The sequence below is a fragment of the Pelophylax lessonae genome, assembly GCF_965119305.1.
Source record: "Pelophylax lessonae genome assembly, chromosome: 6".
In the NCBI taxonomy this organism is placed as follows: Eukaryota; Metazoa; Chordata; class Amphibia; order Anura; family Ranidae; genus Pelophylax; species Pelophylax lessonae.
Window position 1 is genome coordinate 103,784,672 of NC_138773.1, and position 27,714 is coordinate 103,812,385.

Here is a 27,714-nt window from a genome sequence, read left to right on the forward strand (position 1 = left end):
TGAATCTGTGCTACTTTTTTGGTAATGCCCTTATCCACACCGGTCATGCGTCATGTGGATTCCTGCCCTATTCTCGAGACATATACTTTCTACCTTTCTTTCCTTCCTTTTCTTGACTCTGCAGCCTCTTTTTTCTATTCTTATTGTGCTCGCCCCTCCTCCTTTCTATTTCTCTTTAGGCTCCATGTACACGGGACGCTGGAAATGGCCGTTTAGGAGCAGTTGGGTGTTTTTTTCAGAAGCCCCTGAACCCATCTACATTTTATCTTATCTGTCCATGTACACCAGGTCGTTTACAGTCATTTGCAGGCAGTTGCGTTCAGGGACTGTTTTTAGAACGCAATTATTTGCGTTCGAACGTGTGTTTCCCGGCGTTTCAAACGCACAAACGCGTCCAAACGCGTCTGAACGCGTCCAAACGCGTCCGAACGCGATGACTCGCGTTTAGCGTTCGCGTTTTTCCATTTTAAAGGGGAATAATTTTTTTGACCTCTAGGAACGCTTCTAAACGCAAACGCCCGCAAACGCCGCTAAACGCGGGTACAAACGCGACCAAATGGACGTTTCAAACGTTCTAAAAATTCCAGCATTGAAAGGGACTTTTAACAACGTCCCGTGTACATGGAGCCTTTCTCTTTCCTACACCCTTATTATATGGTTTTCTGTAAATACTATTTTTTTTAGCTACAGTCATCTATTTTCCAAATACTTGGGTCCTATCACATGGTGTCTTTAGAGGATGCCCCATGCCTACATTTTTCTTATTATCTTATTGCTCCAAACGGAACATAATTCTTCTTGATGCCCTATAATTCTCCCGTTATATTAGTTTGTATGTTTTTTTTTTTTTTTTTACTGTATGGTTTCCCTCCGGGCCACAGTTTGATCCCTTTTGGGATGTCCTGGGGGAGATCATGACCTTGCTCCCTCTTTCCTTTACCCCGATTGAACTACGTCTTTGTTTTGTTCCTGTTTGGATCCTGTGCTATGCAATTTTCATGTATTTGGGAAATTACTTCCATATCCTTATCTATTTGTTATATGCTCTTAAACTAATAAAATATTTTGAACAAGAAAAAAAAAAAAAAAAATAAATTAAAGGAAAGCCAGAAGGAAAACCTGGTCATGTGATCTGTCACACGCTCACATGTGCTCAGATCAGTAATTTACTCTCCCTGCTGTAGTTTTATGTGGCTAGGTATGTTGCAATATAAAACACAGGACATTAGAAGTTACAGTATTGTCATTGATTTGGCAGTGCATACTCTCAGAGCTTTGAACCCCTTGCCACCCCTAGCCCTTTAACCACTTCAGCCCCAGAAGATTTACCCTCTTAATGACCAGGCCATTTTTTGCGATACGGCACTGCGTAATTTTAACTGACAATTGCGAGGTCGTGCGACACTGTACCCAAATAAAAGTGATGTGATTTTTTCCCACAAATAGAGCTTTCATTTGATGGTATTTGATCATCTCTGCGGCTTTTATTTTTTGCGCTATAAACAAAAAAAGCGTCAATTTTGAAAAAAAAAAAATAAAATATTTTTTACTTTCTGCTATAAAACACATCTAATAAAAAATTAAAAAAATCAAATTTCTTCATCAATTTAGGCCAATATGTATTCTGCTACATATTTTTGGTGAAAAAAAAAATCCCAATAAGCGTATATTGGATTAATTTGTGCAAAGGTATTTTTCATTTATTTTAGCGATTTTTAGCGGGACTGCAACATTGCAGAGAACAAATTGGACAACTCACACTTTTAACACTTTTTTAGGGACCAGTGACATTATTAGAGTCATCAGTGCTATAAATATGCACTGTTACTGTACTAATGACACTGGCAGGGAAGGGGTTAACATTAAGGGCAATCAAAGGGTTAAATGTGTCCCTAGGGGGTGCTTGTTAACTGTGTTGGGGATGGTCTGACTGACCGTTTTTCACATAATTATAAGCCAAGTTGCTTTTAGACAGGTCGCTCAATACGGTCATTTACCTATATATTTAAATATAAATATATATATATTTTATATGTACACCTATTTAATATAATTTAATTTAATATTTATTTATTTATTTACACTATTTTAATCCTGTGCGCAATTGCATTGGTGTTATTTGCACTACCTTTATAATATAACAAAGTAAAATTGGCCGAAAATTGTTACGATTTCCCTTCCTATAAAAGTAGGACTGTCCATGGTTCAAACAACACCATCTTTCAGCATGGGATTTATGATATGTTTGACCCCTAAGCACCATGAGAAGCTTGAATTATAACAACCTAAAACAACCTAAAATGAGTAGTCCTTGTATTCCATTTAGTTCACATGATAATGAGCTTTCTATAATCTAAATACATAACTTTATATTAGTTTTCAAACAAGTAGTTTTCAAACAAGTTTTTTTAAACTAAAATACCTATATAGGAGATACTTTACCTGGGGTCTGGAGTTCAGCTTTAAAGTATAACTAAAGACTTTTTTTTAAAGTTTTGGATAGAGTGGAGATGGATTAAAACACCTGTCAGTTTTTATTGCTGTCTGTGCCCCCGTTTAGAAGATTCACCCTCTCTATTTGTTCTGTTTAGCATTATCATTGAAAGAGAAAGTAAAAGAAAATCCCACATTTTGGGTTATCCCTAGAAAATTAATAGAGGGAAGATCTTTTAATGGGGACACTAGTTGTGGTGACACGGGGGTCCCTAAGGAATTTCCTTTATTTGGAGGGATTTCCTCTCACTTCCTGTTTGGCTATGGGACAGGAAGAGAAATCTCAGCAAAAAGACACAGATAACAGATGGTTATAACCCTCCCTAATGCCCTGTACACACTATCAGATTATCTGCAGACTTTTGTCTGCAGACTTACCAAAACCATATAATATAAGGTCAAACCTAAACACTTTCAATTTGTATGCAATCCGGCAGGCCCTTGCACTACATAGAAAAGGTAAGTCTGCAGACAAAAGTCTTCAGATAATCTGATAGGGTGTACAGGGCATTACTCTAACCAAAATAAAAAAAAAAAAGTTATGCCTTTAGTTCCACTTTCATTTACAAGTTGACATGTCAGAACTGACAGTGGGAGAATCTTGTATCAGAAAGAGGGAGAAATTTGTTAGGCTATACGAGAAGGTGATTAGAAATGTTTTCCATCTCTACTTAGAAACCTTCTCAGTAGGCTTACGGAAAGGAAAAGAATTATAGAAATGTTTACATAATAGAGAAGTACACAGTTGCCTCTCTTTTGGAATTCAAGTAGGTAGACTGGATCTGTCAGTTTTTCAGTCGGGTGTTTCTGGCTGGTTTTGGTTTTGTTCTGTTTAAAGGGCAATGTGACCCAACACTGTAATTCAGTAGGTGATTCACCCAATTAGCTTTTATAGCTTTTCAAAAGTAATGAGATTTCCCAGCTGTATTTGCAACTATGCTAACATCTGGTATTCTGCTTAGTTCAACTTTAGCTTTCCATAATCCGAATACAGCAAATCAAGTCAATTTACCTTTATATGTGTTTTCTATAATCCAAATGTAACCAGATTTTCAACCAGCGTTTAGGGCCACTATGTTGGTCTTCATGCATGGGTCACATTTTTCTGTGCTCTGTAGCCCCCTGGGTTGGGCAGTAAGGGCTAGCCTGCATGTTTTCGCAGGGGCCCCGCGAGAGGGATGCCCCCATCAACACAGTCAAGCGATTTTCTTTTCTGCAACACCTGGTGGAAAACTGCTCCATCCATGGCTGGTTTTAGGTGACTGTTCCCAGAACACAATCACAATTACACTGCATTGGTTTTGATACAATTGGTTGATTTGTGTGATAAACAAGATACAGGCTTTAAAAAAGTCTCACATGTGCTGTCACTATACTCAGGAGTAGCAGAACGTGTTTTGGGTTGTAATTCTAAGTATGCTGTGTGTGAGAAATATCTTATTGAATTGACAACTTTGTGGGAAAAAAAAATTATTTTCACTCCACATTTTTAAAAAAAGTTGTGGCAAGAAAAAAATAAAGTCTTCAAAAGACTCAATATGCCTCATAGAAAATACCTTGGGGATTTAGCGTTCCATAATGTTGTAATTTTGTGGGTGTTTCCAGTGTCTTGGTGCACCAGGGCCTCCAAAAATGTGATAGGTGGCCAGGAAATTCAGATGCGTAATGTATACCCCTAGAAAACCTGAAGGTGCTGCTTGGATTTGTAGCCCTCTCTATAAGGTTGGCTGTGAAAAAGTCTCACACAAGTGCTTGAGTAGCAGAATGTGTTTTGGGGTGTAGTTCTGTAGTATGCCTATGCTATGTGTTAGGAGTATCTTATTAATTGACAACTTTGTGTATAAAAAAAAATGATAATTTTATATCCTGCATTGTTCAAAAATTGTACCAAAAAATTGCATTTTCAAAATGGGGTCATTTTGTAGGTGTTTCCACTTTCCTGGTGCTCCAGGGCCTTCAAAAGGTGATAGGTAGTCAGGAAATTTGAACTATTTAAATTCTTAATTTTACAAAAAACTTTAAAAATCTCACTATGCCCCTTACTAAACACCTTGGACTGTCTACTTTCCAAAAAAGGGTTATTTTGGGGGATGTTTGTTCTGTCCTGGCATTTTAAGGCCTCATGAAATGAGATAGGCTGTCAGTATATCAAGACTGATCAATTTTCAAATAAATATACCATAGTTTGTAGACCCTATAGCTTTTACACAGAATGAATAATATACACGGATTGAGATTATTTTTACCTGTCTCAAAAAATTATATAATATTCATTTGGGCACAGCGCCACCTGTCAAACCACCACAGTACTGAGAACTGAAAAATGCCCTGGTAATAAAGGGGAATTACAGGCTGGTAGTCAAGTGGTTAATGTGCATCATGTTGGATAGTAGGTTACAAAAGGAGAAGTAAGAGGACACGTGTTCTTGTCATTCTGGTACTGTTGTGCTGACTCAAGCCTTGTGCCTGTCAAAAACATAAACCAGTATTAGCCAATTTTAGTAGGTAAACCACATATAGCATACTTATATACCAAATACTTTCACAGTACAACATACCTGCAGCCTTTACAGAGTTCTTATTTTATCCAAAATGGGGTGACTCATAGCAACCAATCAGCAGTCACCTTTCACTGTCTGATTGGCGGTCAATTAAACAGATCATGTGATATAAGAAAATAGGGCCACTGGATTCCTGCAGCTACAATAAAGAATAGCTAGTGTAGCACTTGACTACTTGATGGGCTTCCCTAGGTACCTGCACACAGTTACTTTGAGATATAGATCACAGATCCCCCTTGCTCCTGTTAGCTCGTCACGCAATAAATAATCTAGGGGTGTTGGTTTTAGTTTTTTTTTATTGTGGAACTTGGATGGGAGAAGGGAATAGTGGGATACTCCAGCTTAAACTATATACATCTGCTGAGGACCAGCTAAACCATACAGCCACAAGTATGGTAAGGGTTAAGTCTCTTCACTCTTCACTTTCTAGCAAGTGACTTAGTAAATATTGCTTATCTTCAGGACACTCTCACAAGCGTCCCTTTTAAACGGACACCCGTCCACTGACTATCCTAGGAGCAGGGGTGGCCCCCTCAGGTCAGGCCCATTGACATGAGATTCTGTACTCACTGTATTGCAGAGCCAGATCATCCAGTGTCTCCCCTCTGTCAGCTCCTCTGGATCTCCGGGTACAGTTCCTCTCTTCCACTTTCCAGGCCGCAGGACAACTCCCCTGAGGCCGCATGGCACCTCTACAGAGGAGGAGGCAGCCGCCCCCTCCAGGACTCCACTATTCCCACGAAAGACCTCGAGCACATGTGCTCCTGGCTTTTATTCAGTATCCCAGCATGCACTGAGGCACTTTTCCTCTGCCAAATCACCAGGGCTGTATCAAAAGCCTGTGCACTCATTCGTCAGGTTTCTTCCCACTGTCCAATATGCCTCCCTATTGGACCAATGTGAAAAACACTGCAGACAGAACGTGTTGCACCCAAGCACAGTGAGTAGACCTCACTAACAGATCCAGCTCCCTGGTAAGCACAGAACAATATAGATTTACCTGCAGTCCTTCTGGTAAGCAGACAGGACCCCAAACTATACTTTCTCACTAGCACCTACCTAAGAGGGTGCTGCACTAGATTTTTTTATCAGAGCAATCAAATGAACTCAGGAAAATACACAGGCTAATGAATTTCAGGGGAGGATAAAGCAACTTCAGCCTGGAGGGCAAAAACTGCCTGGTGGCCCCTTCATGGTAGGGGAGGTAGGTCAGGATAGGCCATTCCCGTGGCCTTAATAAAGTTTACTATGCAAAGTATGGTGTGGTACCACAGTTAATAGTGATCATGGTGAAAGGTGGGTGTTCCTAAAGGACATGTCTTACAGTGACATGCCTTTTCACATATTCCTTTGTGGTTCTAGGCATTTGGGCACATGATATCTTAGAGCCATACAGCAAGCCCATGCTGGAAGACTTTCTTCTGCCAAATGCTGTGGTCACAGGTCTGATATAATGCCCACTATGTGTTAATAATTGATGTCTGAATGGTGAAGGATCTTCATTTAGCACCTCTAGCCCACCATATTTATAAGAACTGGCTCAGTGGGCAAATGAGCCCCAGCCCAGGAACTCTCCTGATTTTGCAATATATCTATACAGCTCTATTGTAACCAGTAGTAGCCCCAGGCAACTCCCTAGAAAACAGAGTACACTCTTTAAAACTGTATTTCACAAGTTTTTAGTGGTTCAGTAAATATTTTTTTTTTTTTTTTTTCAAATATAGTTTTATTAGATCATTTCATACAAAAACCAACAAGACGTAAAAATTCAACAAGTTCCCAAAACATAAACACAATGGCAACAGTACATCCTCATAGGTAACTCTCAACTATATCTCAAGATGATATTTCAGACCTTCATATATTAGCCCGTCTGGCACCTGATCCCGATGCTGTTGCCCAGTTTATTATACCCTCCCACCCCCCACAGAGAAAAGAGGAAAAAAAAAAAAAAAACCCTTGTTTAAAAAGCAGAATTACCAAACAAGCATCTCCTCCTCCCAATCCCCCCCTCCCGTAGATGAACGACGCGCCCCCCCCCCTATCTCCAGTCCTCTGTCGAGCCCTCTTAGCTAACAAAAAGTCGTCTGCCTTCCTCTGATAACATAAACAGGTTCCATTTATCCCAGATACTATTATATTTTTCCTGCTTATGTTGTGAGGACAAGATCAAGTCTTCCATTCTACTAATATTTTCTACCTTCCGTACCCAGTCTGAAATTGACGGTGCTCGTGTTTTTTTCCACAGTAAAGGGATACATGCCTTTGCAGCATCTAATAGAAAAGGTATTATTGACCTCTCATATTTTCCAATTGGAATTTCAGAAAGATGGAATAGGAAAAAGGCTGGGTCCTCCTCTATCTTATAATCTGTAAAAGTTTGGGTCAAGTTCCTTACCTCCGACCAAAAGGGCCTTATTACTTCGCATGACCAAAAGATATGTAAAATTGTGCCCTTCTCCTTCCTACACCTCCAGCATTTATCTGTCTCTTGTGGATACCATTTGTGTACTTTGTCCGGTGTGTTGTACCACCTGGTAAGTATCTTAAAATTTGTTTCTTGGGATTTAACGCATCTTGCAGGTCTAAAAGTAAGTTTAAGAATCCTTTCTATTTGTTCCTGGGTGAGCTCACGGTTTAGCTCACATCTCCATTTCTCTACCCATGGCCAATTCATCAACTCTTTTGGTGTGGTTAATAATTTATATGAGGTCGCTAGAGTGCGCGAAACACTCCTTCGTCCTTCACATAATCTCTCAAACTCCGTCAGTGATCTATCAAATCGCTCTGGATTCGGTATCGATGATAGAAAATGGTGTAACTGATTCGCCTGCCAAAAGGGTAGGCCAAATGGTCCCCCTTCCTCTTTTAATTTTGCAATCGTGGGCCACTTTTTCTCTATCAAAAAAGCTGATACTTGTACCTGCCCTTTTTCTTTCAATTTTATATACTCTTTCCCCTCCATGCCCGGAATGAATTTGGGATTTCCCATTATTGGGACTAAGGGTGAATCCAAAGTTGTTAATTTTTGTTGAATACCCTGATAATGGCTTATACGAAGCGTATTACCTATTATTGGGTGGGTTTTCAGATTTCCAGGTAGACTTGGGTAACACCATAGTGCCCTCTTTAAATCCACCGTAGTTTGCGCTTGTTCAATTTGCGTCCAAAGTTTTGTACTGGACTGGTGCCACCAATCCAGTACTCTGCTTAGGTGTATACCGTGGTAATACTTGCGTACGTCTGGTAATGCTAGACCCCCGTACTGTTTTGACACCACCAAGGTACTACGGGCTAAACGAGGCTTTTTCCCTGCCCATATATATTTAATAAATAATGTGTGTACACTCTTAAAGAAATTATTTGGTATTTTTACCGGTAATGCTCGCATAAGGTATAAATATTTAGGGAGGATATTCATTTTCAATAAATTACATCTCCCAAACCAGGATTGCAGCCCTCCTTGCCACTGTCCCAGCATCTTCCTCGTCTCTGCTAACAATGGCGGGAAATTCAGTTCAAAGACCTTAGATAAATTTGTAGGTACATACGTCCCCAGATATCTCACTGCCGAATCCTTCCATTTAAATTTAAAACTAGCTTTTAATGTAGATAATTTCAACTTTGGGATACCCACCCCCATTGCCTCCGATTTCCCATAATTTATTTTGAAATTGGAAAATATTCCATACTGCTCAATTTCCTTCAGTAAATTCGGCAGCGAGATCTCTGGGTTTGTTATCGTAAACAAAAGGTGGTCGGCGTATGCGGCGATTTTATATTGTGTTTGTTTCAGCTTTATCCCCCCTATGTCCGGGTTTGCTCTGATTCTGCACAGTAGGGGTTCCAGCGTTAAAGCGAATAGGAGGGGAGACAACGGGCAGCCCTGCCTTGTACCGTTTTTTATTACAAAGGGGTCTGAAAGAATTCCGTTTGCTTTTACTCTTGCTGTAGGGTTTGAGTAAACTTTCGCTATTTTCTGTAACATTAACTCTCCTACTCCTATGTGTTTTAGGACTGAGAACATATAAGACCATTTCACCCGGTCAAAGGCTTTCTCCGCATCTGTGCTCAATATGACGCAGGGGGTCCCAGACAAGCTGGCCACCTGCATCAGATTGAGCACCCTAGTCGTGTTGTCCCTTGCCTCCCTGTCTGCCATAAACCCCACCTGGTCTAAATGTACTATGTTTGGCATATATTTTGTTAATCTTGTAGCAAGTATCTTAGTATATATTTTTAGATCCACATTTAGGAGAGATATCGGTCTATAGCTCCCACACTGCGATGGGTCTTTCCCTTCTTTTAAGATCAATGAGATATGGGCTGTCAGGGTATCTCTAGCCCAAATCTCATTTACATCGACCCCATTGTATAGTCTTCCCAGATATGGACCCAATATGTGAAATAACGTGTGGTAATATTGGTTTGATAACCCGTCCGGGCCCGGAGCTTTCCCCTGTCTCATTGATCTCAAAGCTTGCTGGATTTCTTCCTGCGTGATGTCTGTCTCCATAGCTAAACATGCCTCCTGAGGTAATACTGGTAGACCAGATTGTGACAGGTAATTTTCTATCTCTTGCTCGATATTCTCATCTTCCGTCAGATTATATAGGGCCGAGAAGAAAGATTCAAATTCCCCTGCTATCTGTCCCGGGAGTGCTTTCCTTTCCCCCCCTGGCGCCACTATATAAGGTATATATGACCTCCCCTTCTGATCCCGCACTGTCTTTGCTAACATTTTCCCACATTTATTTGCCGATTCGTATGAGAATCTTTGTGATACTTGTAGTGCTGCTTTTGCCTTGTATTGGAGTAGATCTGTTATCTGTTTTCTGACTAGTATTAATTCTGCTAGTAAAGGTGCTGATGATTTCTGCTTATGATTCTTCTCTAGGTTCTTTAATTTCTCTAGTAGTGCCTTTAGGTTACTATTTCTTTCTCTTTTGATTCTAGCCCCATGCTTTATTAGTACCCCTCTTACTACCGATTTATGTGCTTCCCAGAGAGTACCTATCGTACATTCTGCTTGGTCATTAATCTCAAAATAATTTTGTAGTTCCTTTACTACGTCCATTAAAACCTCCTGGTTTTGTAAAAGGCTTTCGTTTAGTCTCCAGAAACGTTGTTTATGTGAATTAATGGAGGTCAAGCTATAGATCATTGAAATTGGGGCATGGTCTGACCAACTGATGTTATCTATCCCTGTATTCCTAACCGCCTGGAGTTGGGCATGGGGGACCAGGAAGAAGTCAATCCTGGAGTAGCTTTTATGAGGATTTGAGTAGAATGAAAATTCTTTCTCAGAGGGGTGTTGGAGTCGCCAGATGTCTATTAGCTGTTCTCTATGTAAGATTTTTACCACTCTTCTTCCTATTCCCTGTGGGGTTGCTGATAGCCCATTGGAAGTATCCACTACTGGTGTCAGGGTGATATTAAAGTCCCCCCCCAAAAGTAGTTAGCCTTCTGCAAATTCCCTCAAATCCGATAGTGTTCTGGCAATAAACTTATCCTGCTGGGTGTTCGGTACATATAATGTTGCCAATGTAACTTGTATATCTCCTATTTTACCCTTTAGAAACAAAAATCTGCCATTTACATCAATTTTACTTTCTTGATATGTCCATGGTATACTATTAGCGATCAATATCGATACACCCCGAGATTTACTTTGCATATTGGTTGAATGATATACATACGGGAAGGCTCCACTATTGAGGTATGGTAATTTATTTGTCTTAAAGTGCGTTTCTTGAATGAAAGCTATGCTTGTTTTGAGACGTTTTAATTCCATCAATAGAATTCGTCTCTTTTCTGGGATATTTAATCCCTTCACATTAAGGGAGATGAGTTTTATGTCGTCCATCCCCGGGAGGGTGGGAGGACAGGAGGAGAGCAAGAAAAACACACCGAGAAAAAAAAAAAAAAAACCCCAAATACCCAACTATATTCCTCTTCCCCTAACTAATCCCCCTGAGTCAACGGCAAGGACCAAGGTTCGTCCCCGCTGGTCCCTCAGTGGGAAGAATATCTATTCTTTTTTTTTTTACACACGGCATTTTAATGCCATTTGTGTGTTTACCTAAATGGGGAAGTGAGCGGAAGAGGCCAATGAGTAAATCCCCCCGCCGCTTCTCCCCCCCCGCCCTTAAATTTCATTTTTCGCCCCTTTTATCTGTCATACCCCCGTTGTACTCCCAGGATCTTAATTGCTCCTACCAGTCCACTTTTCCTCAAGTTTCTCTCCTCCTCTTCTTTTCCTCTCGCCCCGAAAAAAAAAAAAAAAAAAAGGGGGTGGGGAGGGAGCCCATATCCCTTCTATCCACTCTTCTAATATGTTCAAATACATCTACAATAAAACTCAAATTTGCATTGTTAAATTTATACTTTTATACAGCAATATCCCAGCACTCGCTCCATATGGTGGGGGGGGGGGGGAGGGAACCCACATCCCATCTATACAATCTTCTAATATGCTCAAATAAATCTACAATAAGACTCAAGTTTACATTGTTAAATTTGTACTTTCACCCCCCTCTCTCCCATTCCCCTAAAAAAAAAAAAAAAAAAAAAAAAGAGGTGAGCAGGCTACTGGCTCTTTAGTTTCCTCGGTCCCCACATAAAGGAGGGAGGGAAAAAAAAAAAAAAAAAAAAAAACCCCAAAACCCGTGTCGCAATGAAGAGAAGGGGGAAAAAAAAAAAAAAACACCCCTTCATTTACATATCGTGAAAGAAAAAAAAAAAAAAACCCCAAAAAAAAAAAAAAAAAAAAAACCCGTGTCTTATGCATAATTTATTGTGAGAAAGAAAAAAAAAAAAAAAAAAAAGGAACCAAAGAGAACCACCCCGTGATTCAGGGGGAAAAAAAAAAACAAAAAGATCCCCTTCGTTACGTACTATGGACCCAAAAAAAAAAACCCTTTTACTAGTATTATTATTAGTGTTATTATGTGTAGGAAAAAAAAAAAAAATACCCTCTGCTCTATTACCACCCCTTATTCCTTGACTCTCCCCGAAACCTTTCTACTCCCACCCAACATTGTGGGCACTTCCATCAGCTGCAGTACATCATATGTCCACCTCTGAAAAAAAAAAAAAAAAAAAAAAAAACAATTTTTTTAAAAATCACAAAAAAAAAAGCAAAAAGTTTTTCCTTTCTTTGTCCGTGCGTCACTAAGACAGAGGAAGAAAAAAAAAAAAAAAAGGAAAGGGGGGAATCTTCTAGCCCCCCTCCTCTCCTCGCTTCCACTTCTCATTTATTCTCTTCATTTTCTTCCTAATGACTGGATTTCTGTATATCGATGATCCCCTCCTCTGTTATTCACCCCGAGGGGTCCCATCCAATTAGGGATATCTATGGGTTCCGTGCCCAGAAATGTAAACAGTGCATATTTCTCCTGTATTCTCCGCAGGGTAAAGTAATGTCCACTCCTACAAAATGTTATGGAGAAGGGAAATCCCCATCTATAAGTACAACCTTGCCTCCTGGCTAGGTCTAATAGTGGCCTTAACAAAGCTCGTCGTTGTAGAGTCGCTTTAGCGATATCCGAAAAAATTTTTATGGGTGTCCTTTCATAATTCAGCTCTTTCATGCCCCAGGCCAGTCTCAGAATGGATTCTTTGTGTACATAACTATAAAGCTTACATATCACATCCCTCGGGTTGTCTTCCGATCTTCTAGGGCCGGACACCCTATGTATCCTCTCTACCTCCAGCTGTGTCGGGAATTTATCCCCCATAATTTTTTTAAACACCTGCTTAGATACATCTATAAGCTGTTCCTGCTTTACCGTCTCTGGTAAACCCCGAATCCTCAGATTGTTTCGGCGACTACGATTTTCGAGATCTTCAAGTTGTATATAAATAGTTCCTTCACTTTCCTCCTGTAAATCTCTTGCATGTTCCAATACCGTTACCCGGTCTTTAATTAAAGCTATTGTTGTTTCATCCTCTGCTACCCGGTTAGCCAACACCTGTATCTCCTTTCTCACCAACTGCATCTCCCTGCGATGCGTTTCCTCCACTCGTTCAATAATTTGTTCCATGTCCAATTTAGTGGGTAATGCACTCAGGATGGCTTTTAGCTCGGCTGTCTGGGTTGCAATTTGGGGGTTTACTAGGGGGCTCAAATCTCCTCTTTGACTCTCGTCCTGCCCCACCAGACTGGATTCTCCTGAAGGTGAGGTGACCCGAGAATCGGTCATATCACTAGTCTCTAGGTCAGTCTGTATCTCCTCCCTCCTCTCTGCCATCTCACCTTCCCTGGTTGTTTTTTTTGATAAGAACCGCCTTATTTCTCCCTCTGCTTTATTGTTTACCGGCTCTTTTCCCAAGCTTTTTCTTCCCTTGCGCCTTTTCGACAATGTCATATTATCTATGAGACACTGATGGGTTTTTTCCCTGAATGCAATCTGAACCACACTTCTAGCAGGCTCCTCTTTCTTACTTTGCTGCCGGGTAAGGACTTAACTGCTAGTGAACCTCCAGCAGGTTTTATTTATAGGATAAAGTGTCTGCTCACCTTCTTCCAAGGTTTACCTCCTCGATGCTCCTGCCAATCAGCGTCTCGGCGTTGTCTTCCCTGGAGGTTCCCGTGTGTCTCCGCCTAGGCTCCCACAGAGGCTCCCACAGAGCGGAAGGTGAGCAATCTCCTTAGCAGACTGTCACTGATCCCCTCGGTCCTGCTGCAGGCAGTGCTCTTTCTCTCAAGAGCGGTGGGTGAACAACCTCCTTGACGGTCCGTCACTGACCCCGCCGGTTCTGCTGTCTGCCGAGCTCTCTCTCTCAAGAGCGGTAGTTACACACACTCCTTGGCGGTCCGTCACTGACCCCGCCGGTCCTGCTGCATACGATGCTCTCCCTCTCCGGGCAAGTGTTTGAGGGCTGATCCGACCGTGTCACCGTCGACCCCGCGTGCTCCACGTGTAGGGCAACTCTAAGCTACTTAGCTCTGGTGCTCATTCGGACGGGGGAGAGAGCGCGAAGCTAGGGAGTTCACGGAGCTCTCACTCCCATGACCGCTTCCGACCACGCCCCCCCCAAGGAACAGTAAATATTTATTAGGCTCACCACGGGGCCAGAAATTGGCAGAAAATGAATGTTATTTTCTGATGTTCTCCGTTAGTAAATTAGAATGGAATGCTCATATGAAATTAGTGGGAACTACAGTATATGCATAGCAATTTTATCTGTAGCTGTGTGGTTCGGGTATACACTTGTCTTGTGATTTTTGGGGTAGAGTTTTGTGAGGAAATAATTTTGCTCCAACCTTGTATAATATAATTTCTAAATTACTTCTAAATTTCTCTAAAGACTGATATTTGTAGTATTGCAATTGGCAGTATAATTATGTGTGACATTGGATCCGCTCAGAAACATGTAGTAATAATGCACTTAGGGGCTAATTTAAAGATTTCTCCAATTACACAGTAATATCACTGGAGGTATAGTCAGATTAAATGATGTCACAGTGTTTTACACAGGCAGTGACACCACTGATATATCTATTCTCAGCTTCTCATTTTCCATGATTCCACGACTCTGCTTTGCTCTGGTGTTTCTTTATATTGTCAGGTATATGTGAACTACCAGCATTTCTACTGAAATAAAAGCTGTCATCAGAGGAATACAGTTCTGCCATTGCTGATCCAATTAGGAGATTTCCAGTTCTGCCAGTGCTGACCCTCTGATTTCACTCCAAATAATTGACCTGAAACAAGTATACAGATTTGGTGTTGAAATTTCAGTTGCTGTATACTTGTTCAAAGTCAGTGGCTTAAAAAAGTCAGAGGTTACTACTGCCTCAGCAGGAACTTAGGGGCTAACTGTAATTCCCGGGTTTTTGTTGGTGGGTTTTCTTGGGTCCAACTTTCCAGTTCTGTGTGCTATAAAAGGAACGAGGGCTGGATCCTCTGGGGAATTGTTCACATGCACACAGAGATGTTCTGCCTGATGCGATTGCCAGAGTTTGGATGGCCTGTACCCTGCCAAAGCTGGTGCTAGACTCCAGACATGGACTCAACCAATATTGGACTTTTGAACAGGTGTGCTGGGACAGCCGCAGGCCTGTAGTTAAGGACTAGGGATGTGAGGGAATGTTTTGCACTTTACCTTTAACTGTCATTTGTCCCTTTCATTATATCAACTTATACTTCAAGTAAAATGTTTGAAACTTTGCCCTTGCCTGGTCTGAAGTTACTAATGCGCTTCAATGCAGGTAACTGGCACATATAGTCTACAGCTCAGGTCACTAAACACATACTGGAGTATTAAGACATCAGTATAAGAGGTAATACAGTGGGAAAATGCAGTGGTTACTAAGGGTAACAAAGGTTTCTCTAGCAGCCTGTTATTCAGCATATACATGTGGCAGGTAGGATAGCCTGTTGAAGAGGGAGATGTTGTCGGCACTCCTTTCGCTACGATCCATCTCCCATAGCAACAGGAGCAGATCTGCACCGCCTGGACCCTCATCCTATTTACACGTACAGAAAAGAAAGAGTTAAGTGAAGTGCACACATGGAGTCCGCACTAGGTGCATGAAGGGACACCATATCGTTACTGGGAGTGAGGTAGCGGTGATATACTGGACAGGTAGCGAGGGCATTGGCTCTGTGTGTGCCTCCTAAATGTACAAGTAGCCATGGTGATGCTTAATACATCGGAGACTTTACTAGAATTTGTTCATGTTTAGTCATCGGTTTGGGTCATGAGCGTGGCTCAATAAAGGTGACCCTGTACAAAGTGCCTAGCGTAGCCTAGAAGAACCCACCCCTAGGTAGGCATCTCATGTGAGCCTTTCTTGGTGTCCAACAGGAGGGAAACATGGAGAACATGAGGACCAACCGACAACCCTACCCCTTTCACTCTTGTACCAAATTTAATTTGGAGTACACCTGCACCCAGACTATGTACATTAAATATTTACAAGTATTACCAAGCAGTAAACGCACATTACAAGCCATCACTGACCTCTCTAAATCTTCAATTTTCACAACAGAAGAACTGAAATCATAGTGAATATTCCCTTACTTCCAGTTGCAGTGGGAACTTGGCAGCCCTCCAGCCCTCTAATGTAAACCATAATCATGTGATTGTAAACTGTTAGAAACCATTGAAACTTACTTCAAAGGCTCTGTTGTGATCCATGAGGATGAATTAGTTCACAGTACATTCAACTAAAGAGGTTAGTGATGTCTTCTTCTTACCCTTATGTTGCTGCCAATGTAAAACTTACATCAGCAGCAGCATGGACTTTTACACACAGTTTGTTAAGCCGACTGTTGGCTTTCTGGTGGAAGGATTAACTTCCACACCACCTGTACAGTACAATTTCCCCTTCCCAATTCCCTAACCTGTATTTCAGGCTCTGCTGTCAGTCTTGTGGCCCATTTTGGCGTCGCAGGTGAGAGTGGAGGGAGACCAGCGAACATGAATTCACTGAGCTTCCCTCCAGTGATTGAATTTTTAGGCGATGAGAATTTAGTCACTTATGGGTTCAATGCTGTCATTCCCCAGTAGCTGTTCCTGGGGAAGGAATTGTTGCTCTCTCTGGTACTCCAGGTTGTGGACGGCCCTTTGCTGACCTCATGTACAATGCTAAATTGCAGGCTGTTTATGGTTCCTTGATACACGTGTCAGTATTGAAAGTATAGCTCCATCCAAAACTAATTTCCTGACACAAACATGGCAGGATACAGTACATGTGATATAGCTTTGCCCTTATATCCACCCACAGGACCTGTTTAAATCTATAAAAGGAAAGCTAGAGTAACCTCCCCCATTCTCCATAAAAATAACATTCTGCTAGGTCCATTTTTACGTCTTTAAGTTTGGGGCAGCGCATGCAAAATACCTAAGGAGACATCTGCAAAGCAGCAGGCTGGTTGGCACAATGCACCTGCCTCAGGCGCTACAAGGAAGATTCAGGGGCTCGTACATCAATGGACTTATACAGAATGACGGTCCAGGCTTCCATGTCCATTGTAATAAAATGTAATCATACATTTTAGCTCTCCCACGTTTAGCTCATTATTTATCACATGTATGCTGCCATGTTGGCATCAGGAAAATGGAAAATGGTGTCAAATACAGTGCCTTGCGAAAGTATTCGGCCCCCTTGAACTTTTCGACCTTTTGCCACATTTCAGGCTTCAAACATAAAGATACTGTATAAAACTGTAATTTTTTGTGAAGAATCAACAAGTGGAATGAAATTTATTGGATATTTCAAACTTTTTTAACAAATAAAAAACTGAAAAATTGGGCCTGAAAAATTATTCAGCCCCCTTAAGTTAATACTTTGTAGCGCCACCTTTTGCTGCGATTACAGCTGTAAGTCGCTTGGGGTATGTCTCTATCAGTTTTGCACATTGAGAGACTGACATTTTTTCCCATTCCTCCTTGCAAAACAGCTCAAGCTCAGTGAGGTTGGATGGAGAGCGTTTGTGAACAGCAGTTTTCAGTTCTTTCCACAGATTCTCGATTGGATTAAGGTCTGGACTTTGACTTGGCCAATTCTAACACCTGGATATGTTTATTTGCGAACCATTCCATTGTAGATTTTTGGATCATTGTCTTGTTGGAAGACAAATCTCCGTCCCAGTCTCAGGTCTTTTGCAGACTCCATCAGGTTTTCTTCCAGAATGGTCCTGTATTTGGCTCCATCCATATTCCCATCAATTTTAACCATCTTTCCTGTCCCTGCTGAAGAAAAGCTGGCCCAAACCATGTTGCTGCCACCACCATGTTTGACAGTGGGGATGGTGTGTTCAGGGTGATGAGCTGTGTTGCTTTTACGCCAAACATAAAGTTTTGCATTGTTGCCAAAAAGTTCGATTTTGGTTTCATCTGACCAGAGCACCTCCCTTCCACATGTTTGGTGTGTCTCCCAGGTGGCTTGTGGCAAACTTTAAATGACACTTTTTATGGATATCTTTCTTTAAGAAATGGCTTTCTTCTTGCCACTCTTCCATAAAGGCCAGATTTGTGCAGTATACGACTGATTGTTGTCCTATGGACAGAGTCTCCCACCTCAGCTGTAGATCTCTGCAGTTCATCCAGAGTGATCATGGGCCTCTTGGCTGCATCTCTGATCAGTCTTCTCCTTGTATGAGCTGAAAGTTTAGAGGGACGGTCAGGTCTTCGTAGATTTGCAGCGGTCTGATACTCCTTCCATTTCAATATTATCGCTTGCACAGTGCTCCTTGGGATGTTTAAAGCTTGGGAAATCTTTTTGTATCCAAATCCGGCTTTAAACTTCTCCACAACAGTATCTCGGACCTGCCTGGTGTGTTCCTTGTTCTTCATGATGTTCTCTACGCTTTAAACGGACTTCTGAGACTATCACAGTGCAGGTGCATTTATACGGAGACTTGATTACACACAGGTGGATTCTATTTATCATCATTAGTCATTTAGGTCAACATTGGATCATTCAGAGATCCTCACTTAACTTCTGGAGAGAGTTTGCTGCACTGAAAGTAAAGGGGCTGAATAATTTTGCACGCCCAATTTTTCAGGTTTTTATTTGTTAACGAAGTTTGAAATATGCAATAAATTTAGTTCCACTTCATGATTGTGTCCCACTTGTTGATTCTTCACAAAAACTACAGTTTTATATCTTTATGTTTGAAGCCTGAAATGTGGCAAAAGGTCGCAAAGTTCAGGGGGGGGGGGGGGGGCGATACTTTCGCAAAGCACTGTGCTTACCGTAATTTCCTGACGCCAATCCATGGCAGCATAGGAACCCTCTCTTTTTTTATCTTGTTATTTTTATGGAGAGTGGGGGAGGTTGTTTTAGCTTTCCTTTTATAGATTTAAACAGGTCCTGTGGGTGGATATAGGAGCGGAGCTATATCACATGTATGCTGCCATGGATTGGCGTCAGAAAGGAAAATGATGGTAAGTATTTGATACAATATTCCGTTTTATGTTGGAAAGTTGGCAGGAAGTGAGGAAAAATCTCCAATGGGGAAAACAGCGATAACAAAAACTAACCTTCTACCTGTTGTAATTACTTTTTTTTAATTGCTGTCTGTGTTCCTGTCTTCTCTTATTTTTGAGAAAATGTTGACCACAAAGAAAGCAAGAGAAAACTCAACCAGGCCAAATAGAGCGGTAAAAATGGAGAGGTTCCCCTTTCTATGCAAACTGTAATTCAAATTTAAGTTTGAGATACCCCTTAAAGCAGGGGTGCCAAACTCAATTTTATCACGGGCGGTATCAGCTTTATGATTGCCCTCAAAAGCCGGTTGTATCTGTAAAACTATATAAACGTATCCAGGGTTTTTTTTTTCATAAGAATAGGTGCAGGAAATCAACCCCCCCCCCCAAACCAGATCGAACGGCGGCAGGATCTTAAAGGGGCAATAAATACCAGAAGTACATTTTACATTACAACGTACATAGTGAAGAGTTCAGGAGTGCACTATTTACTCAGTGCAGAGTTCAGGGGTATGCTATGAACAGAGTTCAGGGTTGTGTTACTGTCAGGAACCATGAATCAGACTGAGACAGAAAATGCATTAAAATCACACCTTGTGGTACAGAACAGTAAATGTATTCAAAACATAAGCCAGGGGTCGGAAGCCAAAACAGAAAGTCAGACAACCCAGTAATCAAGAAACCAGAAATCAGCGTAGTCGGAGGCAGAGGAACAGGATCAGGAATCAGAAGGGATGTCAACCGGGCAAAGTCTTTCACAGGAACACAGCAGAGAAACTCTAGATATCTTGACCAGGCAAAGGCCGGAAAGGATAGAACAAGGCAGATTAAGTAGCCAGAAGGGGCTGGCTGTAGGCAGAACTGGAACTGATGAGCAGATAATGATAACGAGGTGAGCCACTGAGGACTCAATGAGTGCTTAGAATTATCTGACAGCTGAGCAGCCTGAACACAGAGAAGAGAGTGGCTGCGAGCCTAGCCCTGACAGTTACGTACAGAGTGCAGGGTTCAGGAGTAAACTATGTTCAGAGTGCAGGTTTTGGGGTGTGCTATGCACAGTGTGCAGGGTTCAGCTCTCTTTCACAGGCTGTCCACATCTCACTTCCACCCCTCCTCAGCTCTCACACTCTGCACCACTCTCCCCCCTATCCCCCACCTCTGCAACCCCCCCCCCCACACACACACACACACACCTCATCTCCCCCTCCCCCAAAACTTCCTTGCATCTCACATTTTCATAAAATATCCAACCCGGCTCTAGTATCTCCCTGCAGTGTAGGCGCCTCCTCTCTCTCATTTGCAGCAAGATGATTGGTCGGAACCTGTGCTCCTGGGCACAGATGGGAATCACAGTACAACCTACCACAAGATGTCCCATCCCACCACACTGCATCTGCATCTTCCTTGTCCCCATCGTAAGTGCAGGGCAGGGAGGGATCTGTGAGAGCCGCTGAGAGGAAAGCTGTCCTTGTGAACCCTGAAGTGTTCTGTGTTTACAAGTGGCAGTGGTGAGCGGAGTGCGAGGGGCACATGAAATGGCCTGGCCGCCTGCAATTGGCCCGCAGGCCCTGTGTTTTACACATGTGCTTTAAAGTAAATATTCGACAACCCATAAGATGCCTGTCAGGCCATCTGCTTAATGAGGCTGTGACAGATTTGGGCAAATCCTAGTGTTGTAGATCTAGAGATTAAAGTGGAGGTGTGAAAATGGGATGCTTTATAGCGCATCTATGGTCAAAATGTAAAATCGTGTCTTCATTTCCACATTTTGTTTGAATTATTTCTAGCCTACTCCTATTTTTCTGAATGATCTTGAAGTTTTTAAACTTACTTTGTGAAGATCCCACATATTTACTTCCTTGAATTCCATGGCAAGTAATTACTATGCCCTTTGGGTAGGCACTGCTGTGTCACACATTTCACAGAGCCTGCCTTCTCATCTACAGAAGTGCTGAGAGGTTCAGCAGGTTGAGTCAGTACAGGAATTACGGCTTGCAGGCAACAAGGTACCATGGGATATATAGTTCTTAGAAATTAAAGTATAACTAAAGTCAAAACTCTTTTTCTTTTATTTTGGATAGAGTGGAGAGGGATTAGAACTCCTGTCAGTTTTTATTGCTTTCTGTGCACCCGTTAGGAAGATTCACCCTGTATTTGTCCTGTCTACCATTATCATTGAAAGTGAAAGTAAAAGAAAATCCCAAATTTTGGGTTGTCCTCAGAAAAGTAATCTTCCAATGGGGACACTAGTACTGGTGACCTGGGGGTCGCCAAGGAACTCCTTTAAACACTTCAGCCCCGGAAGGTTTTACCCCCTTCATGGCAAGGCCAATTTTTGCAATACGGCACTGCGTTAGTTTAACTGACAATTGCGCAGTTCTGCAACGCTGTACCCAAATAAAATGTATGTCCTTTTTTCCCCACAAATAGAGCTTTCTTTTGGTGGTATGTTATCACCAGTACGGTTTTTATTTTTTGCGCTATAAATAATTCTGAAAAAAAACAAAATTTTTTACTTTCTGCTATAAAACATACCCAATAAATACATGTAAAAAATCACATTTCTTTATCAATTTGGGCCAATATGAATTCTGCTACATATTTTTGGTAAAAAATCCCGGTAAGCGTATATTGATTGGTTTGCAGCGACTTATAGCGGGACTGCAACATTGCGGATTGCAAATTTGACACCAAGTGACACGTTTGACACTTTGTTGGGGAGCAGTGACATGAATACAGTGATCAGTGCTAAAAATATGCACTGTTACTGTACTATTGATACTGGTAGGGAAGAGGTAACATCAGGGGCAATCAAAGGGTTAAATGTGTCCCTAGGGGTGCTTTCTAACTGTGTGGGGGGTAGGGTTGCCACCTCCTCCCTTTAAACCAGGACGCATATTAACTACACAGGTTCTGAGACGAATATAATGCACATAAGGCATTGAATTTAATTACCACCTTAATCAGCCACAGAACCTGTGTAATTAAAGGAGATGTACAGCCAAAGCTCCTTTGGTTGTACTTCTCCTATGGATCACAGGAGTGCAGTTTGTTCTGCACTCCTGTGACCCGTTTTCAGCAAAAAGCGGGCTGAAATCTGCTCTCTGCTGACGTCACAGAAGTCGATCCAAGCACCGTGTCATCCCGACCACGGAGTCGGGATCCCCAGGAGCCTCTCAGAGGCTGAGCCAGCCGCTCCCCGCCCCTCCACAGCTCAGCGCTCCAAGAAACGAGAATGAGGCAGAGCAGAGAGCTGCTGACTGACAGGCAGCAGCTCTCTGCTCGGGTAGCTGTTTGAACCAAGCGATCGGCAGTGTTCGATTGCTCGGTTCTCAGTGAAGAGGCGCCGGGGACCGATGCAGCATCGAAACTATGCTGCATCCACCTAGGTAAGTATGAATGGGGGAAAAAAGGAATCCCATACATCTCTTTTAATGTGTGTCCTGGTTTAACCACTTTTGGACCGGAAGGATTTACCCCTTAATGACCAGGTCTTTTTTGCGATACGGACAATTGCGCGGTCGTGCGACACTGTATCCTAATAAAAATGATGTCCTTTTTTTCCCACAAATAGAGATTTCTTTTGGTGGTATTTGATCACCTATGCGATTTTTTAGTTTTTGCGCTATAAACAAAATTAAAGCGACAATTTTGAAAAAAAAACAAAAAAAAAAAAAAACAATATTTTTTACTTTCTGCTATATAACGTTCCCAATAAAAAAAAAATAAAATTACATTTTTTCTTCATTTTAGGTCAATTTGTATTCTGGTAAAAAAATTCCAATAAGTGTATATTGATTGGTTTGCGCAAAAGTTATTGCATCTACAAACTAGGGGAAAGATTTATATAATTTTTATTTAATTTTTTTTTAACTAGTGATGGCAGTGATCAGCGATTTTTAGAGGGACTGCGACATTGCGGCGAACAGATCGGACCCCTAACTGACATTTTGGACACTTTTGGGGGGGGACCAGTGACATTACTACAGTAATCAGTACTAAAAATATGTACCGTTACTGTACTGTAGACACTGGCAGGGAAGGGGTTAACACCGGGGGAGATAAAAGGGGTAAATGTATGCTAGGGGTTGTTTTTTAACTGTGAGAGGGATGGGCTTATAGAATCATCACACACAGGGACTTGTGTTCCTAAATACGAGGAACACAGGCACTTTGTGTTGATTACTGACAGAACAGCGGTCTGCCGTGTTTATAACAGCAGACCGCTGTTCGGTCTTCCTGAGGAGTGATCCCGGGTGCCCGGTGGCCGGCCCCGCAAATCAGCTTTCCCTCTCGCGAATTGCCCCGCGTGCGCGCCCCCCACGCTCGCTCCGGAGGAGAGACATATGGGTACGGCGATTCACGCAGCCGAGCCAGCCTGCTGCAGTATCTGCGGCGGGCGGTCGGCAAAGTGGTTAAAGGGATGGGGGTACTGTAAGAAGACAGAGATCCATGTTCCTGCTTAGCCGAAACACAAGATCTCCATTTTCTCCTGTCACAGAACGGCAATCTGCCTTGTTTACATAGGCAGAATGCTGTTCTGTCTGCCTCGGGAACGATCGGCAGGTCCCGGGGGACATCACTCCCATTGGACACAGTGGGAGTGAGTCGCCGGCGGCACGCCCCAGAAGGAAAAAATCACATACAGGTAAGTGATTTTGCGCTAAAGGGCCACCCTGCCGCAGTATAGGTATGTGGGGTGGTCCTTAAGCGGTGGATTTACAAGGATTTCCTCTCACTTCCTGTTTTGGCTATGGGACAGGAAGTGAAGGGAAATCTCCTCAATGGGACACAGATGGGGACAAACAAATCTGACAGGAGTTATAACTGTCTCTTACTCTATCCAATATGAAAACAAAAATTTGCCTATAGTTTTATTAAGTTGTGAAAAAAAAAGTTCTACTATTATTAAGTTGTGGAAAAAGATGACCAACAATACAGGCAACTGTCACAACATGAAAGGAGATTTTTTTTTAGGTATACTTATATTAGATTGCCAATAATAACTATTTTGTGATTTAACTCTGCTATTACAATGCTGATGCTATTACAATGCTGATGTTATAAAATAAAAGTGACTGCTGTGACCACAGATATTCTTTCAGTCTATTGTTTAAATAGGTTTATTTTTTTCTAATTATATGACACTTTATTTTATGTTTCAATTTTCTTCTCTAAATACATGGCACCTCTTCATGTGTTTCAGTCCTCCATTGGCTGTTTGCTGGCTTATGAAGTCCGATTGTGTGTCTTTGGATGGAGAAGACTGCCACCCAGTGGTGATAAATGACACGACCCACAATATAAAACATATCTTCAAAACAGCAGGACGCTTCTGCTTGAGTGTAAAAGCCCAAAATGAAGTCAGTAAGCTGGTAACACATTACAGCATTACTGTTAATTCTACAGGTAAGCTGTGGGCTAATGAGAATCATTATTAATGAGGCATATTGTGCAGAAATACCTATAGGCTTCTTTAATAAAGAAGTGCAAAAGCACCAATGTGAGTTCAGTTAGCTAAAACCAAATCAGAAATGATGAAATTAGATTAGTAGCCATAGATTACTTCAATTTTTATATTGCTCAGCTATTGTTCTGAGTTCCTTGCCACAGAGTGTAAAGAGCTCAGAACAGCTTCAAAATAAATGTTATATTCCCAATACAAAGAATGCTTTACTGAATCTATATCTGTATTTTAATAAAAAGCATCAATGTATGTATAGCTCCTTTTTAGCTGCCTTTACTTTAGGACTGTCTTAGAGTAATAATGAAGGGAAAAAAAAGGTTGTCCATTATTATTATTACTCTTAGACCACCCTAAACTGAAAATAGCTTATAATGAGCTATACAAAGTATAATCTATAAAAGGAATTCTGTAATGTTTCCTGTCTGTAGTTTATAGCCAGTTGGCAAAATGTCAGCTCTGCTTTTAATTGTGGATCAGGAGAAGGCACTATTATTATTATATGTGTATATTATTATGTTATAGGGTATTATATGTGTATATTATTATGTTATAGGGCATTATATGTGTATATTATTATGTTATAGGGCATTATATGTGTATATTATTATGTTATAGGGCATTATATGTGTATATTATTATGTTATAGGGTATTATATGTGTATATTATTATATTATAGGGCATTATATGTGTATATTATTATGTTATAGGGCATTATATGTGTATATTATTATTCTATAGGGTATTATATGTGTATATTATTATGTTATAGGGCATTATATGTGTATATTATTATGTTATAGGGCATTATATGTGTATATTATTATGTTATAGGGTATTATATGTGTATATTATTATGTTATAGGGCATTATATGTGTATATTATTATGTTATAGGGCATTATATGTGTATATTATTATATTATAGGGCATTATATGTGTATATTATTATGTTATAGGGCATTATATGTGTATATTATTATATTATAGGGCATTATATGTGTATATTATTATGTTATAGGGCATTATATGTGTATATTATTATGTTATATGTGTATATTATTATGTTATAGGGCATTATATGTGTATATTATTATATTATAGGGCATTATATGTGTATATTATTATGTTATAGGGCATTATATGTGTATATTATTATATTATAGGGCATTATATGTGTATATTATTATGTTATAGGGCATTATATGTGTATATTATTATGTTATAGGGTATTATATGTGTATATTATTAAGTTATAGGGCATTATATGTGTATATTATTATGTTATAGGGCATTATATGTGTATATTATTATGTTATAGGGCATTATATGTGTATATTATTAAGTTATAGGGCATTATATGTGTATATTATTATGTTATAGGGCATTATATGTGTATATTATTATGTTATAGGGTATTATATGTGTATATTATGTTATATGGTATTATATGTGTATATTATTATGTTATAGGGTATTATATGTGTATATTATTATGTTATAGGGCATTATATGTGTATATTATTATGTTATAGGGTATTATATGTGTATATTATGTTATATGGTATTATATGTGTATATTATTATGTTATAGGGTATTATATGTGTATATTATTATGTTATAGGGTATTATATGTGTATATTATTATGTTATAGGGTATTATATGTGTATATTATTATGTTATAGGGTATTATATGTGTATATTATTATGCTATAGGGTATTATATGTGTATATTATTATGTTATAGGGTATTATATGTGTATATTATTATGTTATAGGGCATTATATGTGTATATTATTATGATATAAAGGTCCAATTGTGTGTGTCTTGATCATTCAGGGGACAGTACTTTACTCATATATCCGTTAAAAGTGTCTTCTCATCCACTCCTACAGGTGTGCACCCCCTTTGGTTCGTCCTTCCTTGCTGTGCATTCATTGTCATTGCTGTTGGTTACATCTTCTACACCCTATTCAAAGCTGCCAGCCACAACACACATCCAAAGTCTGTGGTGGAGGTAAGTCATTGATCAAGCTACTTCAAAGTAGAGTAATATGCACACCAATCTACTGGCACTAACAGCCTGTTTGTATATATAAGGGGGTAGACCATCGTCTTCCACAAAGTGATTAACATACATTCAAATAAACTTCAAATATTAAGAACAAAAGCTTGCCATTGTAAGCACCCCTGCCAGTAAAATAGTTTGTATGTACAATTCAGGTATGTGAAATAACAATAATACAATACAACAGTATACAGTATATGTGTATATTTGTGTGTGTAAATTGTTAATGCTGTTCACATATTAATCCAATACAGTTACCAAAATTCAATAGATTTTATTATAGTGAGCCCTTTACCCACTTCAATACTGGGCACTTTAACCCCCTTCCTGCCCAGGTCAATTTTCAGCTTTCAGCCCTGTCGCATTTTGAATGACAATTGCGCAATCATGCAAAACTGTACCCTAATGAAAATTTTATCAGTTTTTTGAGACAAAAAGAGCTTTCTTTTGGTGGTATTTAATCACCACTGGGTTTTTTATTTTTTGCTAAACAAATGAAAAAAAAACACAAATTTTGGGAAAAAAAGATTGGAGATGAATAGAGGAAGAGGTGTTTGAAGTCCTGCCCGGGTGGCAACCGTGACTTAAGCCCCGTACACACGAGTAGAAATTCGGCCGGGAAATTTCGTCCGACGACCGATCTGCCGATTTTCGGCTTGTTAGTATGGTGCTTCGGACAACCGACTCTGACTTTTTGGCCCAAAAAATCCTGGTGTGCAGGCTATATAATTTTTGTTGACCGTCAAAACACGTCCGATTTTCATCTCATTAGTACAGATTTTGATGGGGAAAAATCTTATGAGCAAGACTAGGCATGCTCAGAGATGAAAGAACACATAGAAAGCAATCCAACACATGACATCACTTCTGAAGTAGAATTCTGTCGTGCGGGAAAATTTGTGTGCAGTCTAGAGCACATTCCAACCAACAGACACCACTCTGGACAAAAGACGGACGACCGGTCGGCGGAAATTCGTTGCATGTGTACGAGGCTTTACTCTATAGATACAGTGGAGCAGTGAGTGTTGACAACACACAAAAATAAATGTATTATTTGCAAGATTACCCGGTTAATATAAAAGGGAAAAAGTTTGAAAAAGGAATACTAACGTGGGCATGTCATCTAAATACTAGTAAGCACCAATATGTTATATTTTTGCATCTAGATATGCTTTAACGGA

General features: G+C 40.5%; 1 protein-coding gene across 1 annotated transcript in view; it reads left to right on the forward strand.

The window, feature by feature from the left end:
- TMEM130 (transmembrane protein 130) overlaps positions 1-27,714 on the forward strand; it is a gene marked incomplete at its 5' end in the record, with an annotated part of 101,158 nt that overhangs the window by 42,296 nt on the left and 31,148 nt on the right. Inside the window, 2 exons of the mRNA XM_082261088.1 lie at positions 24,205-24,407; positions 26,361-26,482. Coding sequence (XP_082117214.1) covers positions 24,205-24,407; positions 26,361-26,482 — 325 coding nt within the window. The remainder of the gene's footprint in view (positions 1-24,204; positions 24,408-26,360; positions 26,483-27,714) is intronic.